The 20221-nt window shown below is 39.5% G+C and overlaps 1 protein-coding gene across 2 annotated transcripts in view; it reads right to left on the bottom strand.

The window, feature by feature from the left end:
- Nucleotides 1-567: 567 nt before the first annotated feature.
- The window catches only part of RXFP2 (relaxin family peptide receptor 2), a 63327-nt gene continuing 43673 nt past the window's right edge, over nucleotides 568-20221 (bottom strand). For both annotated transcript variants that reach the window (XM_002824148.4, XM_002824147.4), the window contains 7 exons: nucleotides 17165-17236; nucleotides 16982-17053; nucleotides 14524-14595; nucleotides 11675-11904; nucleotides 10618-11028; nucleotides 6581-6799; nucleotides 568-1812 (listed from right to left, as the gene is read on the bottom strand). In XM_002824148.4, coding sequence (XP_002824194.4) covers nucleotides 1553-1812; nucleotides 6581-6799; nucleotides 10618-11028; nucleotides 11675-11904; nucleotides 14524-14595; nucleotides 16982-17053; nucleotides 17165-17236 — 1336 coding nt within the window. In that variant the 3' untranslated portion in view covers nucleotides 568-1552. The remainder of the gene's footprint in view (nucleotides 1813-6580; nucleotides 6800-10617; nucleotides 11029-11674; nucleotides 11905-14523; nucleotides 14596-16981; nucleotides 17054-17164; nucleotides 17237-20221) is intronic.

Here is a 20221-nt window from a genome sequence, read left to right as displayed (position 1 = left end):
TCAGCAAACCTGGAAAACAAATTAGGAAGCAATTCATCATACTGAAGAAACAAGATGGAGAAAAATTTAAAGCCATAAGGGAAAAGGCAGCATAGTCAATGAGTGGGAACATTATTTCTAGAATCCTAATGAAAATCTTTTATTATACATGAGAAATATCTTACTTGATCAAAATGAAGGAACTCACGTTATGGTTTTAGTCAATAGTGAGTAATAACAAGTAAATTATCAGAATGGCTGAGACCCATAAACTCTGAATTTCTTTCTCTTCTGGATGCTACTGGATAAAGGGTGTCCATTTAATATGTAATAGGAGGTGTTGTGGTGGTCTTAGTCAGCTGCTTACATTTTATCTCATTAAAGGAACTCAGAATGAAGTGAACAGTGAAGAAATTAAGTAACTGCCTCATGCTGTGGCAAAAGGGGAAGAGAAAGAAAAATGTAGGATGTGTCTTGTGAACTGAAACACTGTGTTTCCTGGCTGTATTCTTTATCAGGAGAAACATGCTTAACAGTCAACAAACCCCATCCATGGTCTTTGTTAAGCTTAAATTAATATATGGACAAGTGCAAAATATAATTTTATTTACCCAATTCTTATTTTCACATATAATTTTTTTCAGTTTCATTTTCAAAAAACGACCCCAAACTTCATTGCTTTTTTGTTAAAAACAATGAGAACAAAACCATTGTGAGTATGCAGACAGTCCCAAATAAAACCATACTTCTTGAATCCCCTTTAACACTTCTTATCTGCATATTTTATGAAAGCAGAACTTGCCAGCAATAGGGATACTGCTCTAAAGAAATTATACTTTAAGAATATTAAAGTGTAGTTTTTAGCAGTGAAGGTGTCTAATTTGCTTTGTGCCCTGGGCAACCTTCAGAAAAATATCTTAAGAATTCATCTCTTCTGACATTAAATAAAATCCAAAAGGCGAATGGTATGAGGCTTCATCAGTGTGACTCTCTGGTCATAGGTTAGACATGGTAACCTGGTCTGAAGTTCTGTTTTCAAAGTGGCTACTCCACAGGCCTTCACAGAGGAGGACTTCGGGTAGATGAATATTTTGGAAATCCTTTGCTATCAATCCAGCAGGATGCTGATGGTTTAATTTGATATTGAAAAAGCAAGGAAAGAGATGTTAGACTTCTGTTATTATGGCCACACTGGAATCAGATGTTGTGAGTGTTTCTATTTCATGGACAGTGCAACCCGATGTGAAAGACCACACAGTGCCAACCTGCGGTCATTTGTTGGTGGGTTGTGTTGATTAGCTGGAGATCAGCTGCACCTCAGCCCACTATATACGAATTCACATGCGCTTTTCAGGCATGTGGGGTGAGGAGAGGAACCTTTGGTGCTGTCCTCAGCATGGTTGGTAGATAGTACAGCTGCCATTGGAATGCAGTGACAGGAACCGTTCTGCTGTGCTCTCTGTGCAGAAAGGCTTGCCGTTGGTAAAGATGAAAAGCATTGCAGATGTCATCTTCCAAAAGCTGTCCCCTGTTTTAGGTAGTCCACTGAAAGTCCAGTGATCCAAAATGATTGCTAGGAAACTGGTTTCATTATACTGTCTCCAAGTGTTATTTTGTTCAAAACCCCAAGTTTCAGGGAAGAGGAGTCCTCTATCCACACAATGGATGTAGATAAACTTTTTTTTTTAATTTTGAAAATTGATTTCCTCCGATGTTTGTGCAGCAGCTGTTTCAACTTGTCCTTAAAAAAGCTGGTTGTGAGAGTATAGAGGATTGGATTCAAAGCACTGTTAACTGGAAGGAAAAAAATCACTATCCAGGAAGTCATTGTGTCTGGAAAAGAAAGCAAAGTGTGGAAAAAAAATTTGAAGTTTTAAATAGACATAAAATACAAATAACACTTTGCAGTCAATGCTATTTATGAGAGGGAGATATAGTACATTTTAAGTTTTCTCTCACCTGAAGGAAAATCTTTGTTGGAAGAGCACAGAAGCTATGAATTCAAGGTCTTAATGATTTAACTTTTCTGAGTTTCAGTAAATAATGTGAAGGTCATTGTGATATTAAGAGGAAATATGTGAAAACATTTTGTAAACTATAAATTTTGTAAACTATAAATTTTGTAAACTATAAATTGCTATATAATGCATTTTTTTCCTATTTTACCACCTTCCTTTACAGGAAAATAAAAAAATAAAGAAATAATCTTTAGTCAATAGAGTGAGGTTCACGAAACTTCTGGTCCAGGAGCCAGATCTGACCTTGGTCTTAACTCCATCCAGTTCTCAAAGCCTATTGCCCTGCCCTGATGTTCTGGTTATCCTGTTATCCTATTAAAAGCTTTGAAGAGCAAGGAGGAATGCATCCCCTAAACTTGATGAAATTCTCTTGTGCGCAGCCTTACAAATGCTAATAGAATATTCAGGGAAAGAGGTCACAAGAAGTTCTTTGTGAGGTGAAATTTGGAATGATAGTGTCCTTCCTGAGAGCATCATTTCATTTGCTTGGTTAGCATGAAATGCATCTTTCCCTTTACACGTGGCCTAATCCTGTGGCCGGACACTTAGCTAGGTGAGTGTGAGCGAATCACTTATGCTTCCTCAACTTCATCTGCTCTCTCTGTTAAAGGGGGCTTGTGATAACTTGCTCACTCAATCCAGCGGGCTGGGCCAGAGTCAGCTCTGCTGATGTGCTTTTTTGGCACTAAGACTTAAGATCCTCAAACCTTACCACAGGACGCTACTTCCTCTCACATCTTCACAATTTCAAGGAACTCCCCATTCAGGTGAAGAGGTGGCTAGTAAGACCAATGATGCTTTCTCTCATCATCCTCTGCTCTCCTCCTTCGCAATCTCATAATTTTTTTTATCCTTCAGCCACTGTTATTTTGTTCTTCTCTTGACCCTGCCTTGTTTGTTGTATCTTTCTGTTCTTCCTCTCTATGTCTTCTTCCTTTTCCATTTCTTCTCTGACTGCTTATCTGACCTTCCTTCTTCTTTTCCTTTGATCTCTTTCCTCTCCTTTTCTATATCTACCTTCCTCTCTTCCTATCCTATCTTCTCTTCCTTGTCCTTATTTTTTAACTGAAAGGAATATGAAAGAAAAAAATTATGTTTTAGCCTCTTAAATTAAGTTTTATATTATTTGTCCCTAATTAAAAAAAATTAGACAATCTGAACAGTTAGCGATTGAAGAAAAACAAAATATGTGGCCTTTTTCTGTTGTGCCCACAAAGGGAATTGTGATCATGAATCCCACCCCAATCTCATAGAAAAACAATGCCTGATAGCGCCTGCTTTCAATTAGGCAAAGGCAAATAGGCCACGTAAATTCCACTCTGAATGAGATCAGGCATGTTCAGGGTGGTATGGCCATAGACTTAAGTTCCACTCTGAATGAGACTTCTTTTTGTTTTTGTTTTGTTTTGTTTTTGAAATGGAGTCTCGCTCTGTCACCCAGGCTGGAGTGCAGTGGCACGATCTCAGCTCACTGCAAGCTCTGCCTCCCATGTTCACGCCATTCTCCTGCCTCAGCCTCCTGAGTAGCTGGGACTACAGGCACCCGCCACCATGCTTGGCTAATTTTTTGTATATTTTGAGTAGAGACGGGGTTTCACTGTGTTAGCCAGGATGGTCTCGATCTCCTGACCTCGTGACCTGCCCGCCTCGGCCTCCCAAAGTGCTGGGATGAGACTTCTTATAAGATTAGCAGCAGCTGAATTCAGAGATAGGCTAACTCTGGCCTATCTTTTGGGTGACCCCAGGTACTGTCAGTGGCATGCCATAACCAGTAAATGCCAGACTTCTTGGAGGGTGGGGACAGGGTTGGTTTAGGTCAGTGAAGGCAGCATTTCTTACAATGCCATGGGAAGCTGGGCAAGCAAGAAGAAGCTTTGTCAACTGTGATCATGACATTTTTCCTGGTTCCACTGAGGTGTTCAAGACAAACCTCAAACTATTGAACTATACATGTAAAGAAAGACTGGTGTGTGGCTCAATAATGTTTCCACAAGACAATGTTCTACTGTTCTAGTTCCCTTCGTGGGGGTATTTACTAAGCTTATCATGATCTGAGGTGTCGTAGACTCGCTGAGGATGATGAGCCCTGCTGCCATGTGAGGACACACCGGAGTGGACGCCTCCTGTGAGGCAGGCAATGAGAGGGGCTCAGGAGAAATCAAACCTGCTGACACTTTGATCTTGGACTTCCAGCCTCCAGAACTGGACGTCCTTTGTTATAGCAGTCCTAGTGGCCTCATACAGACAGAAAAAGCCTCAAAGAAGATTAAAACAGGCAGGAATTTGAGGGACCATCTAGAGGTAGTCTCATTGAGGTGAGGTGAGATGGTCTCCCTGAGATCCCTCAACAAGTCAGTGGCAGGGGCAGGAGAGGAACCCAGGACCTCCGCCTTCTTGTTGCTGGGTCCTTCTTCCACCACACCAGGCTGCGTCCCCCTACAAGTGGGAAAGCACATCAAAAGGCATGGAGACAGGGTCAGGCATGGTGGCTCACGCTTCTAATCCCGGCACTTTAGGAGGCCAAGGCAGGGGGCAGATCACTTGGGGTCAGGAGTTCGAGACCAGCCTGGCCAACGTGGTGAAACCCCATCTCTACTAAAAATACAAAAATTAACCAGGTGTGGTGGTGCACATCTGTAATTCCAGCTACTCGGGAGGCTGAGGCATGAGAATCACTTGAACCAGGGAGGCAGAGGTTGCAGTCAGTTGGGATCACACCACTGCACTCCAGCCTGGGCAACAGAGGGAGACTCCATTTTTTTTTTTTTTTTTTTAAAGAAGGTGTGGAGACAGTAGTGGGGAGGGGGTTGATGAGACTGATCCCCTATTCCATCACTCTTGGACCAGCTCACCTTCTTCAGTTGACTAATCATTTACTTGAAAACACTATGTGAAAAACACTGTGGAAAATGCACAGAAGAATAAGACATACACGCCTCCCCAAGCTTATCATCTGAAGGACACAATGGACACACTCAGAAATAGTGTCGCTGTGAGGCAGTTCACACGAGGCCAATAAACAAGGTGTAAACAAACCATCATGGACGTTTAAGCAACTGGATTGCATGAAAGTGGGGTGAGAAGAGATCGAAAATGGCACTGCACCATAGAAGAGGGAGTGTTTGGGTTGAGCCTTGGAGGATGGGAAGTGGTGTTTAGTAGGCTAGAATCTTAGAAGGTGAAAGTATAATCCAGGTTCAGGGAACAGCTTCAGGAAAGGCTGGTGTCTTCTCAGAAAAGCATAGAAAACAAAGCCCAATCATTCCAGTGGGCCTGGATCACAGTGTATGAGGGTGGGAGGTAAAAAATATTATAATGCTCACCCCAGCACTTGGACTTTATTCCATGAGCAATGGAGGCCAACAGACACTTTTGTCCTGCTGAATTTGAAAGGTTAGGGTGTAAAATTGAGATGTCCAGGTAGCAGTAATAGATTGGAGGCTGTTCATCAAGTGAACAACTGTGACTATTAACATTTAATTATCTCTGTTCTTCATGTGCAACTGGCTTTCCCCACATGACCTCCCAGAAAACCCTCTTATGGCTTCTTCTCTCACCACCCAGCAAAGGCTTCCAAGTATTCAGCCCTGACCTGATCTCCTTCCTAATTTTCACTTTCGTATCCTACATGGCCTGAGGAACATCTGTGCCATGTGGAGACAGAACTGATAGCTTAGGAGGATGTTGTGAATGTTGTGTGGTATTTTGCGCAAGATATTTGACATAGCCTCACAACTGAGTGCACAGCAGGGACATAGGTTGTTACAGCTGTTTATCGTCTGTGCATTCATCACTCTTTCATAAGGGCTGTCAAAGTATCGGGAATCCTGCTTGACACTGAGGAGTCAAGATGTATAAGACACAACTACTGTCTTGGATCAACTCCCAAGTAGATCTACTATCGGCTGGAATAGTAGGTTGATGATGATTCCAAACTATTTTACTGAGAGTTAGGTTAAAGCCCTGGGTGGTAGCCCCTAAATAGCTGTGATCTCTAGATTCCAGAAGGGGCTTCAGATGAAATTCTGCTAAGGAAAGGTGATTTTCTCTGGTTGAAGTAGAGGTGTGTTCAGGGAATTTGGCCTTTTGGAGGAGACTCTTTCAGGAAATATCTCATGCTCCGCAGAGCCCAGCATGACATTTTATGGCTAGGACATGGAACAGAATGGTGGTTCTAGCCAGATGAGTGCGCATCAGAATCACAGGGGAATTTTTGTATGACATCCATCTATAGGTCTTAGCCTCTAGAGACAAAACAGTCCCGGGTGGGACCTGGGCATGTATATTTTGATTTTTTTATGCATACTCCTAGTGAAGAAGCAATGTCTTGCTCAGATAGAAGCAAGATACTCAGACTTACTTTCTCTGTAGCTCCTGCTTTTTATTATTCCTGGTTGGATTGCACCACTACTCAGTTTCTATTTTATAATACTGATTATAAAACATGGAGGGAAATAACTCTTTGTATTGAAATTATAGGTTTTTATGGATAATTTATTATGTGTCCTGGACTCTGGCCTTGTCAAAAGAAGGACGTAAGAAGGCATGATGTATTATATTTGGGAATGATAGAAGAGACTGACCTGGTATTTCCACCCGGAAGAGGGAAAGGATTTTAACTACAAATACAGGAATCCAGCAGATGGCATCAGAGAACACTATAAAAAAGAAACGATTTGCAACAGCCACCTCTCTTCCAAAACGATTCCTTACTTCTGTGGTCTGCAAGGCGGTTTTTTGAATGGAACAGAACATAGTAATATAGGAAAACACAATGATGAGAAAAGCCAGCAAGTTCACACCTGTTGGGAAAAGCACACTTTTAACATCTCAGGCGTAAAAGTCAACAGTAAAATTACTGTGGTACAGGTTGAGTATCCCTTATCCAAAATGTTTGAAACCAGAAATGTTTTGGATTTTGGATTTTGGAATATTTGCACATTCATAATGATATATCTTGGAAATGGTTCCCAAGTCTAAACACAAAATTTATTTATGTTTCATATACACCTTATACACATAGTCTGAAAGTAATTTTGTACAATATTTTAAATAATTTTGTGCATGAAACAAAGTTTGTATACATTGAACCATCAGACAGCAAAAGCTTCAAGTGTGGAATTTTCCACTTGTGGCATCATGTTGATGCTCAAAAAGTTCCATATTTTAGAGCATTTCAAATTTTGGATTTTCAAATTACAAATGCTTAACCTGTACTTAGATGTTAAATACAGTGCCTCTTCCACGAGCATTTCCAGGAAGCATTCTTTTATATAAGCCCAGTGGTGTTAGGTAAAACCCAGGTTCAAGGGAATAAAAACAAAGAAATTGGGTTCACCAATGAAAAAGAGATTTCAAATACATAAACCCTTATGAGGAATTATAGACTTCTAAAATTCACATCTAGGCATATCATGAAGTAAACTCTAGCTCTTTCAAAGCATGAAAAGAAGCTATTTTTGTTTTTAGCTCTCTTCAAATTCGAAACTTAAGGGATTACTGTAATCATACGCACATCTCAAAAAATAAAAACAACCCCATTTTTTTATCCTGTAAACATGAATAATAAAAGAATAAAAATAAAAATAATTTTAATAAATGAATAAAATAACCTTGGAATTTATCATGAATATAATTGTCTGAGAAACATTATTCCTAATGTTTTTGGTCTTAAGAATAACACATAGAACAAAAACGTATTTTTGTTTATTTTTCTTCATGTTTCTTATAGTAAATTAAACTACTGTGGTTCAGAACCTTTAGACTAATTTTATAAAAAGAAAAAGAAAAAAGTTAAAAATTCAACTATGTGAATTACTCTTTTGGGCCCAAATATATTCACAAGATTCCCACCTAACATCACTATTACCCTTCATGCTGACTTCTTAGTCACTCTTTGCTTTGTTCTTGCTGTCGCTAAAATCCTGAGTGATCATCTCATTTCTCACAGTGAAAATAAGACTTGCATATATTTTCAAAGCTGTTAAAAAATATGAATCTGAACCTAGACTGTATGTAAGATTGGTGAAGTCTAGGGTAAAAATACTTTAAATTCAAGGTGATCTGTTATTTTTATCCAAATCATTTCATATTCAATGAAATCGTAGTATAAAGCCATACGGTAAAATTTTATAAAACTAGTTGTCTTAGGCCTCTGTCCAAAAAATTTAGTTAAGCGTAAAAGATAATCACCCTGTTAGAAAATGCTCCCCTGCCCCAAATTCTGATAGCAGACTTACAGAAAGGATCAAAAGTGTATGTTCTAGGCTGGGCGTGGTCACTCACACCTGTAATCCCAGCACTTTGGGAAACCGAGGTGGGTGGATCGCTTGAGGTCAGGAGTTCGAGATCAGCCTGGCCAACATGGTGAAACCTGGACTGTACTAAAAATACAAAAATTAGCGGGGCATGGTGGTGGGCACCTGTAATCCCAGCTACTTGGGAGTCTGAGGTGAAATAATCACTTGAACCTGGGAGGCAGAGGTTGCAGGGAGCCGAGATGGCCCTACCACTCTCCAGCCTAGGAGACAGGGCAAGACTCTGTCTCAAAAAAAAAAAAAAAAAAAGTGTATGCTCTAAATGCACGATAGTAATATAAGAAAGATGTTAACAATAGGGGAAACCAGGTGGGGTGTATGTGGAAAATTGTACTATCTTTGCACCTTTTCTAAAATGAAAACTATTTTCAAATAAAAAATTAATTAAAAATTATGTATTCTTATATTCCTCAAACAGAAAAAAAATTGTACTTTAGAGCTCTGGGACTCTTCCTCTCATATGCAAATTGATGATGATGATGATTTTGTGAGTGAGTGTGTGTGTGTGTGTGTGTGTGTGTGTGTGTGTGTGACTATCTCTTTATCTATCTGGAATATATCCCAGATACTTAACCCCTTTGGGCCGAGCTCCATGCCTGCATGGTATGCTCCACCAAATGAGTTTCTTCAGTCCTTCGTCTTACCCTGTTCCCTGGCTTTGAGCCTGGGAATCCACTATGTCTTCCTGGAACACAGACCCCACCCCACCCTCCTCTGCCTTCGCTTGGCTGATGCCTCTTCATCCTTTGGGCCTCAGTTTGAATTCATTTCTTTTGGGAAGCCTTCCCTGTTCCTCAGATCTGGGGCTCCTAGAACATTCTGTACTCTTCCTTGATGGCATTTATCAGCCTGTGTGTGATGTGAGGATATGTTGACTTGTCTGCCTCCTCCTCTGTGGTCTGTAAGGCCTTTGAGGCTGGATGTGTTGTATCTCCAGTACCTAATATACTATATAGTGCACAGCCTATAGTAAGTGCTGAGTAAATGCCTATTGAAACAATGCATGTCATGGGGTGTGTGTGTGTGGTGTGTGTTTCAGGGAGAGTCTCTATTAAGTGCACCTATGTTAGGAGTAATGAGGGAATGAATGATAAGGAAATACAAAGAACAGCCTATAATACTCTGGATCCTGGGAATGACACATCTATGACCAAATAACTACCAAATAGGGTAGTGTGTGAGGGGTATTACTAAAGTGGTGCAAACTAAATGTTCTGTTTTTCAGAGGAGGAAGAGAAGGAGTAATGGAGAAGAACTGGGCATGATGGTTAGGGTGATGTCATGATGAGTTTTAAGTGACTAATAACTTGACCTTGATAGTACTAGGGAGCCACTGAAGGTCTCTGAGTGGAGGTGTACACAGTCCTTTTGATAGTCAGAGAATATAACAATGGTAGTGAATAGATAAATGAGAGGAAGGGGAAGGCCCCAGAGGTTACGAGACCAGTAAGGGATAAGGTAATAATTCAGGGTTGAGAGAATAATGTTTCCAACTAAGGCAACAGCAGTGGGTAGAGACTGGAATGAGCAGCAGCAGAAGCAAATCTTGAAGAAAAAGAAAGGACAGAAGAGCTTGTTGGCTTCTTGGATGGGAAGAAAAGATTAGAAGAGAGAGTCAAAAGAAGATCACCCCAAAGAGAAGACATAAGAAAGGCCTTAATTCTAAGCAAGAGGGATGCATATTAGAAAATAGAAAAAAAGTGTTTTTAACTTTAAAGGACTAAATTTGTCATTCATTTCTAAAGAACATGAGTCTTCTTTTCCAAATATTAGAAGGAATTGAGAAAACTGAAAAGGAAAGAGCTTTATTAAGCACCCTTACATTGCTGACTTAACAGCTGCATTTAACAAAGGCAATAAACCTTCCTGGTATTTCCATTCAGATATCTCTTACTTGTCAGTTTCCTGAGTTTTATTATTATTTATTTAACTCATAACTAGATTGTAAAAAAAAAAAAAAAGAGTTGAACTAACTTGGTAGGTTTACAGGATGAGGCACTAAACTGGAATTCCTCCAGCTCATAGTCATTTCATATAAACATGAAATCAAAGGATCTTATGGATAATAAAAAGAACATCCAGAGATCCTGGTAGTATGTCTTTATTTTCCACACTAAATATTGTCTAATAAAAAGTTTAATAAAAACTTCAATAAACACAATAGTAAAAACTGTTTTTGTAAAAAAGGACACAGTCTTGACTATATTATCTCACTTTCTGAACAAACAAATCCACCTTTGCTGAAATTTAACGTATTTCTAGCAAAATTATGTTTTTCCAGGAAATGAAAAAATATAATTTACCTAGGAAAATTCCAAGAGAATACCCTTTGCTTCCAATATCTTCTGTTTGATCATAATAAAGTGGGAAACATACTCCATTTTTCCCATAAAAGTTTCCAAAATAATCCTTATTCCAAAATGGAATTACAGCTATTAAAAATCCCGCCATCCAGATGCAAATGAGGATGACTGAGGTCTGCCGTTTTCCAGGCCGAATGTTACTGAAGGGGAAGACAATGACCAGGAACTTCTCCAATGTCAAGTAGGTCAGCAACAGGACAGAGACTTCAGTGGACAGCATGGCCAGGAACCCCATGAGGCGGCACTGCACGCTCTCCATCCACAGCAAGGCATACTTCTGATACTGCCCTCGGTATTTTATATCGAAAAAGCCAACAAAGAACAAGTAAACACCCATCAGGCAGTCAGCACCTGTGGAAGAATTGAAACAGTGTATGTCGTCAGTTTCCAATGTCTCTGTTTTAGTTTTCTGATTAAGTCTATTTCCAGCATTTTAATTTCCTAATCAGATCTAGTTCCTTTCATCTTACATCAAATGAACTAATGTAAACATCTATCAGAGTACCAAGAAGCGAGTGGACTTAAAAATCTGTAATATTTCTAAAGTACTACACTATGTTTTTATTTTGTAGTTTAAAAAAATGGGAATGGGAATTTTCTGGAAGGAGGAAGGACTAGTTGTTAAACAGTTAACATATAGTATCTTCATAGTTAATAAAGGGAATCATTTTCCAGGCCTAATGAGCATAGGTATCATTGTAATTGAAGTTCAGCTTAGTTTTATCACCCACAAAACTTTATAATCTGTCACTTGACTCATTGGTTCCCTATTAACCTATTCCCAAGACATACTCCTGAGAGCAGGCCACTGTAAGGGCATACAACCTAAAACAAAACCACAAAGAGCCAGAACTTTTATATTTAGAAAAAAAAATGTGCCCAGGATGTATAATTCACATTAAATGCCATTTGTTGAAAGCCAATAAATACATATATATGTCTAGTGCACAACTCACAGAAGATGTCCTAAATCTACTTATATTGGAAACATACTTACAACAAAGGATTTTGATGGACATAGCGTGAGTTGTATTTTCAGCTTTAATGAAAGATCTCATGCCAATGACAAAAAGATTTCCAAAGCAGGTAATGAAAGCTATAACCCAGACAAATATTCTGAGGATATTGTTAGCCAAGAGGTCCTCAAATGAAGAAATGCCGTCCGTCAAGGGCATACATATTCGGACATGGGGAGCATAGGAGCAGTATCGAAAGTTTTTGAAATAACTAAAGTCAAAGGGAAAAAAAGTGTCACTTTGCAGCAATGATACAGAACCTGCAGTTGCAATCCTATTGGGGCTGCAACTCCATGCTAGGTATACAACTTCACTAGGTTTGTTTATTTTTGTCTAGTAGAGTTTATATAATTAAAGAGTTCTTCATGAAATACTAGGCAGTATCCTTTTAAAGATGAGGAACCTAAAGGACATAGGAATTCAGTAACTTGGATGAGGAGACTTTGGGAGGACATGAAAATTTGAAATCTCAGGGGCTCTATGTTCCCTGGTCACATTAGTTTATTGATTATTCTGTAAGGTATTATGAAAAGTGGATTATCCTTGTCAAAGTGATCTCCAGCAAACTTTCAGGGGCTTGGGCTTGGGATGGGAAAAGCCTATTGTCGCTCACCTAGAACATTTCTGTCTTGTCCTGGGTTTTAAACACCGACTTTAACTAGCCTCCTCTTGCCTGACACTGGCAGGAAGGGAGGACCTCTGACACTAGGAAAATGCATTCTCACTGGATCTGGGAAGAGAAGCAGCTGCCTTAAACACAGATTTCTTATGAGGGTCTGGAAGGACTTAATTTCTATGGGAAAATAAGTTTGTTTGTGGTCAATGGAGTTGGGATCTCTGGCCACAAGGCATCTGGAAGTGCTGGAATTGGTGAGGTCATCTGGCCATTGCCATCCCTCAAACCTGTGTGTTTAGAATTTTCTCTCATAAAACTTAGTCGATTTTTATTCGTTTGCTACTTCTTTCAGTTCACTTTTCTGCTCTTTGCTGTCAGTTTAATTCATTCTTTGTTATTTCTCAATTCGGTTTTTAGACCAAGGCTGCCTGGCATCAGACCCCTGGCTGCCTGCACCACCTCGCCTCTTACACTGCAATGCTTACTCCACCCAGACACACACCCTCAGACAATCCATGCTCATGCCCTACTCAGAGCTTTGCTTTTTCTTATGCCCCTGCCTGGAAGATTCTTCCCCTGGATACTGCAACAGCTGCTTTCTCCCTCCGCTCAGGTCTGCTCAAATGTCACTTCACTCCAACTTCCATCCACCCCACCTCAGTGGTAATCCTCAATCCTTCTTCTATCCCTTACCTTGCTTTATTTAAATTTGTAGCACTTATTCACTATTTACTCGCTTGCTCCTTTACTCTCTGGTTCCCAAAGCTAAATGGAAGCTCTCAGGCACAGACATCCTCTTTTTGTTCATCATTATGTCCCTGGTGTCTAACGCAGTGCCTGGCACATGTAGGTACTCAACAAATACTTCTTGGATCAGCAAGTGGATGACGAATAATTTAGCACTGGGTATGTCAGGAAGAGAAACAGGAGGCAATTCTTGCCTTCAAGTAGCTTACAGTTCAGCTTCCTAATATCTGGCATCCAATTAAAGGAACCTGACCTATAATGAACTCTCTTTTCTTCTCCTTCCCTGGAGTCCCTGGCACACACATGGCTTGACTTCTTGGTCCTTTTAGGATTCCATTATGTCTGCTATCTTCAGATAGAACCATCTAGCATCTCTCAGTGGTTCAGTGCCCCCTTGCGCTGTGACCACACTACTTGTTGTCAGGTGAAAGGGATGGGGGTGACAAGGTGGGGATGTTTCAATAAATAAAGGACAAGGAATATGAAAGAAGAGTAAGTAGGTTACTTAGTAGGGAAGTAACTAAGCTAACGTGTTTTCTCTTAATTGTTGACCCGTTCTTGACCTTGGCCTGAGGTCTATATTTAACACAGCAATTTCTCCATCAAGTTCTAAATAGGTTGAATTTCTCTATTCTAGGAAGCTCCCATATCCTGCCTACAACAAGGAAATGATACCCTCATTAAATATTTATCTAATAGTGCCACAGAAGAAAATGAACAAAACCATGTGGAAATGCATCAGACACTTGTCTTTTAGTAATCACACCTACTGCACAGACATAAACAAAATGTTCTCCCAAAAGAGCACCTTCACAGCAACCATTTCATCCACTTGTTGCACCCAACTTGTAATCTTACATTGAATCCTCCCTATTTTTGTAGATAACAATGGTTAATTTTTGAAATCATGAACACATAGATTACACAGTTGATAAAGAAATAATTATGAACACATATATTAACACAACTTACACAGTGCACTTTAGCCAAATATACTAAAGTGACTTATCAAAAACTACTATAAAGATTAATTACCTCCATTTTGTAGTGCACTTAGTAACAGTAACAACACCTGGAATTTATATAGCACCTTTCTTCCTAAGGGCTCAAATCTTAGAGCAGCCGACTACTCATTCATGAGAGGTGAATTAATGTTTCCAGGTCGCCTGAGTACCATTTAGCCAGTGACTTCATCTTGTGTAATGTGTGGCATTCTGGTACCCTGATCTCTTATTGGGCCTCAATTGGATAAACAGCGTGTTTCCAGAGAGAAGGGTCATTCATGTCGGCACATCATAATATTGAACTCTATTTGAACAGGGACCAAAGGTGACAAAATTAAAAAGTTCTCAATAAAATGACTTTTGTTGCATAGAAACACATTGCAGTGATACATTAGACAGTTTACAGGAGATAATTTGAAACATTTTTACCATGCTTCCTCCTCCATTTTTTATACATACGTACATGTGAGAAAGATTCTTCATGGGTTGAAACATTCGTGTGTTTATATTTGGAATCTCTATCTTTTCCAGGTCTCTGGAAAATACACACGATAGGCTTAATGGTGTTGAGATGAAACATTTTAATAATTGCATTCTTCATCATATCTGAAATATAATGCTTCAAGATCTTATGTTACCAATGCAAATTAGAATGAAAGTTTTACAGTACACTATCTTAGAAAATGGCTGTTTCTATTTATGCCTCCTGCAGTTTGGCACTGATTATGTCATTTCACATGCAGAATTACATTCTAATAGAACATATTCATTCATTTCTTTAAGAACAGCAGTGGTGATTTGTGTGATTATGAAATTGGCTCTGTAGTTTGATTTTATTAATATAAGTAATGCCATAGGAATTAGAGGGTTTCATTCAGGAGATGATATTTCCAACCAGAGAGCATCACTGAAGTGAGTTTTGTGAGAATCTGGATTTAAATATGATCATTTCTTCCTGGTCTGCGTGTCTTTAGGATGGAAACCCATGAAGGTAGCAAGAGGAACTCCAATTCAGGAGCCTTCTAAGACACCAGTGATATGTCTTAGAATTCCTTTAATTAAATTTAAGTTAAATTTAATTAAATTCCTTTAAATCCTTCAGGCCCCACAAAATGTCCTCAAAGGGATCCAAGGATCACCCCCGTTCTCTTAGCTGACCTCAATGCTTGCTTCTACAAATGTGGACACTTTGAAGATCTCTTTAGGATGGTATGAATTGAGAGCTGCCATGTTCTCAGGAAGCAGATGGAGAGAGACAATCTAAAAAGACAGAGGCCTTTTGCATTTAATGTTCATTTTGAAATATGTCTGATTCTCACTTGGTTTCTTTTTGACTAATCTGAATAAAGATTTCTCAACATGGTTCTGAGTTTTCCTTTGCCCAAGGAGTCCTTGCTTTTTGGAAGTCAGAAATGAAATCTGGGAAAGCTGTTATACTACTGAGTAATTGCATGGCCCCTCTAGCAGGAGACTCTAAGCCCTTTCTAAAAGTTTAATTTTCCTTTTTTTTTTCTCTCTGGCTCTGTCCTTGACTTACACAGTTTTAGTTTTATGTGGGTTCTGTGTTTATTTGATTAATAACCTATAGCATCCTGAAGAGCAGAGGCCACTGTATCCCAAGTGCTAAAAAAATGCTTTGTGTAAGTTGGTGGCTAAGACATGTTTGTGAAATAAATGCGTAAATGAATCGCAGGAAAAAAAGAAAGACTGGGCAGGCACGATGGCTCATGCCTATAATCCTAGCACTTTGGGAGGCCAAGGCAGGTGAATTGCCTGAGCTCAGGAGTTTGAGACCAGCCTGGGCAGCACAATGAAACCCTGTCTCTACTAAAATACAAAGAAAGTAGCCTGGCATGGCGGCGTTTGCCTGTAATCCCAGCTACTTGGGAGGCTGAGGCAGGAGAATTGCTTGAAGCCGGGAGGTGGAGGTTGCAGTGAGCCAAGCTTGTGCCATTGCTTGCACTCCAGCCTGGGTGACAGGGCGAGATTCTGTCTCAAAAAAAAAAAAAAAGAAAGAAGGACCCTGAAGAAAAAAAGTATAAATGAATAAAGAAAAGTATGTAATAAATAGTTACTACTTTGACTTTCAGGTCTGTCCTTATATTTTAAAAAATAAACATATATGTTTAATATTATGGCTTCTTAAGAATAGGGACCAGATCTTTTTCATCAGTGAATGCTCACTAATATCTGGTAAGAGAGAAACCTAAATCTTGCATTAATTTCTGATAGAAAACTAGCAAGAATAAAAGATGATATTAAGAATTGGTCTTTGGAATTAAAGGAGGAAATGCTTTAGGCTGCAGTCAGGCAATGTAGTCTGCTGTCTGTGTGAAAACAAGCAACCTTTAGCCAGCAATTGACATCCATTGGAAAGAAATCATGAAGTTCAAAGGAAAAGTGGCAGAGTTCTTGACACCACTGAAACTTAATATGATTGGAATGTAAAAATACTGTACATTAATTTTCTGAATGTGCATATTTGTGGGACAGTTTTTTAAAAACTTATTTAAAAGTAAAACAATGTACTGTACACTAATATCAAGTAGATCCTTGTAGGAAAGGGCAAAGGGGAAAAGCAGGCAAGTCTTACATAATTTGTTTTAACCAAACTTTTAGAAACAAAACTATTGCAAATTTAATTATTTGTGAAAACTGTAGGATGAGATTTTGCCACATGAACCCAGTTTTCAAGAAGGACATTCTTGAAACCTTCTTCAAGTACAGAAATGGACTTCATACATGTTGAATGGTAAATAATGAGGCTTATTTGTCATTCAGTATGTACTTGATGGGATCCGTGATACTCACAATTGTCTGAAATGCATGCTCCTGTGTGCAAAATACCCATTTAAAAATAAATGTGTCTCTAAGTACATCCACTAAAATTATAATCAATATAATTGTAATATTTCACTTACAGAGACTGAAGTTGTTTAAGACTTTCAAACTGGTTCTTGTGAAGATACATAAGAGGATTGGATGACAGGTTCCTTTTTTTTTTACCATTAGATGAGAGAGGAAAAGAAGTTTGAAGGTATTATTATTTTGAAAGCTCCAAATGTTGCCCTTTAAATCTGATTATGGTGAGAAGTAGAACTTACAGCTTTTGTAGAAGCTTCAAGTCTTTAAAAAGGTGAGGTGATAGCTCCGTTATCATATTGCTAGACAGATCCCTGTTGACGACAATGAAAACCCAAAGCAATTACTTCGGAAGTAAATGACAGACTTATTACTCCTCACAATTATCATCCCATTTGATGTCACAGAAAATATGAATCCAATTTAACCAACCTGATAACTTGTTACACAACAGGGCCGTATGAGTCAGCCAAATGGATACGGTTTCCAACACTTACAGACATGTAACACTTTGCTCATCCAGTTCCTATCTGGAATTTCCTCTTACCCTCTCTCCAACACACTCCCAACCTGGCTTTCATATCTAATTTGGTTAATTTCTCTGCTCTAGGTACTCTTTGTACGCTTCTACTCTTCAGGCTTCTGTGATTGCCACTTGCTTCATATATGTGGTCTCTTGTTTATCCAACTATACTTTTCGAGGTCAAATCTTGCATCTTTATTTTGCATTCCAACCAAGACAATATTGTCCACTCAGTATCCTGCCCAGATAATCTTGAATAAGTTCACACGCTTTTAATATGTTCTTCTACAGGACTATTTTTGCAGAAGAAATTGAGAGTTTAGAATTAAATATAATAGGACTGTCCAATCCAGACAGAATCCTAAGAAAGTGACTCTATAAAATGTGGAAAAGAGACCTGTTAAAATCAGAAGAAATGAATCTTTAAGAGTCCAGAGTATTTTTCTGAGTCAGAGAAGATGTTAAAAGAGATATACAGTTGCCTAACTAAGAGTCAATAAAAAATGATCTCTTTTGATACTCTGGAACTGCTGATGGATATGTGAGAGTTACAAATAACTATGACTTAGCTCTTTCTGTAAAGAAGCTTACATTTAGAGTAGCAACTAGATACAAACAAGGAAAGAATCAAACAGGTGCTATTATAGAAGTGCAGAGAAAACATAGAGGAAAGAGTCATCAGTCTTGGCCTGGGGCATTAGGAAGTGTTTGAAGAAAGCTTGATGATTTTAGGTGGGGTAAAAGAAGAACAGCTTCTCAGGTAGGTGTAAAAAATGATCTGAACCACAGATGCTTGGAATTCAGTGACACTTTCAGGAGTCAGGAAGTGATCCAACATGGGTGGAGGATGGAAGATGTAGGGAGAGGTAGAGGACGTCATGGAGAGTTCATGGAGACAAAATGGGAAAGCCATGTGTGCACTTCAAGGCAGTAGTTTTCATAGTAGAGTCCAAGCATCCAAGTCCCCAAGGATGCTTATAAAAAGAGCACATCCCCGGGACCCACCTTGGAACTATCACATCAGACTTTCTGGGAGGGAGCCTGGTAACATGCATTTAAGCCAACATTCCATGTGATTCTTCGGCACATTAATGTTTGAGAACTGTGTCAAGGACTTTGCTAAACACCAGGCAACAACAAGTGAGAACATTAAGTAGGGCAATGGCATCATTTGCTCTGAGTTATAGAATGATTATTCTGTCGGAAGCATGAAAGACAGGCAAAAAGGCCTGGGAGTTGGGGGAGGAAGACCAGGCAGGAGCTTCTACATGGACCTGGTGAGAGCAAATGAGGGTTAAGGGGGACAGCAGCAGGGCTCAGGGTCTGGCTGAACATGTGTTAAGAGAAAGCTGGAGGGAAACGGAATGGTCTTCAAGCCTGGCTACCAGGAAGGAGGCACTGAGATGGCAAGTCCAGGTGAAGAAACTGGCCATCGGGTTGGGGGTCTCTTGTTAGTTTTGTTTCAAATGGGTTGCTTTTGAGGTGCTGTTGTGACACCAAAGTCTGAAGTCCTGCCAAGTGACATGTCTCTTCTGGTCCTCCAGATGAGAGGAGCACACCTAGATCTCAGCCCAGAAGGGAGACCACAGGTGCGCACAGGCCAGAGAGACCCTGACAATAAAGCAATATGATGATGATCTCATACACCTAGAAAATGCCTTTCAAAGGGTTACTCAGAAAAATAAAGCACACTCTTTTGGAGAAAAGGATTTTGGGGGTCTCAAGTACTTGTGCTTATTCCTCCCTGGATGGGTTTGTTGTCATGAAGGCATAGTAAAATTATTTAACATTTGCAAACTCAAGACATATGAATGCCTTGTTCAAGTTAAGCCTGCCAGCTTCTGAATTTCTTTTAGCTTTCTGAGGCTAAGTGAATTGCAATGGATCACTATAGATCTTAATAGCAAGCTGGCATCTCTTAAGTGGGCTCTTACTTTTGGTGTGCCTCTGCCTATATGTAGGATGAGAAGAGGGTTAGGAAAATTTTAAAAATATGGACTCTGTACCACTGTTTCCTTAAGTTTATATATAAAATACTCCTCTGGGTTGGGCATGGTGGCTCACACTTGTAATCCCAGCACTTTGGGAGGCTGAGGCAAGTGGATCACTTGAGGCCAGGAGTTCAAGACCAGCCTGGCCAACATGGTGAAATCCTGTCTCTACTAAAAATACAAAAAAAAAAAAAAAAAAATTAGCCGGGCATGGTGGCAGGTGCCTGGAATCCCAACTACTCAGGAGGCTGAGGCAGGAGGATCACTTGAACCCAGGAGGCAGAGGTTGCAGTGAGTGGAGATCGCGCCATTGCACTCCAGCCTAGGTGACAAGAGCAAAAAAATCCATCTCAAAACAAAACAAACAAACAAAAAACCCGTCTGTTTGTCCTGGGTTATTCCTCCACCCCACCATGCAACCCAAGTCCACAGTCATCCTCCACAGCCTGGGCAGGAATGCCCTGGGAGGAAGTCTTTTCTGAGTGAGCTGCCTTTAAGTTTTTGCCATAAAATGATCATACTTTCAGTTCTAATGCAGTACCTTGCACATAGCAGGCACTTCATAAATATGTGTGGATTTGATTTATGATGCTCATTAATTAGATTGAATTACCTTAACTATTCATGAGTTATTTTTTAGATTACTCTTATTGAATTATTTTCTCCAGTCCTTTCTGGATTTCAAAATAAGGTGTAAAGAATGGGGAGAGGTTAATTCAGAAATTAATTTCCATTTTCAGGCCTCAATCAGAAAGATGAGTTTTCTATCCTAATCACTACTATGT

The sequence above is a fragment of the Pongo abelii genome, chromosome 14 (genome assembly GCF_028885655.2).
Source record: "Pongo abelii isolate AG06213 chromosome 14, NHGRI_mPonAbe1-v2.0_pri, whole genome shotgun sequence".
NCBI classification, from domain to species: Eukaryota; Metazoa; Chordata; class Mammalia; order Primates; family Hominidae; genus Pongo; species Pongo abelii.
This window is presented reverse-complemented; position numbering and strand designations above follow the sequence as displayed.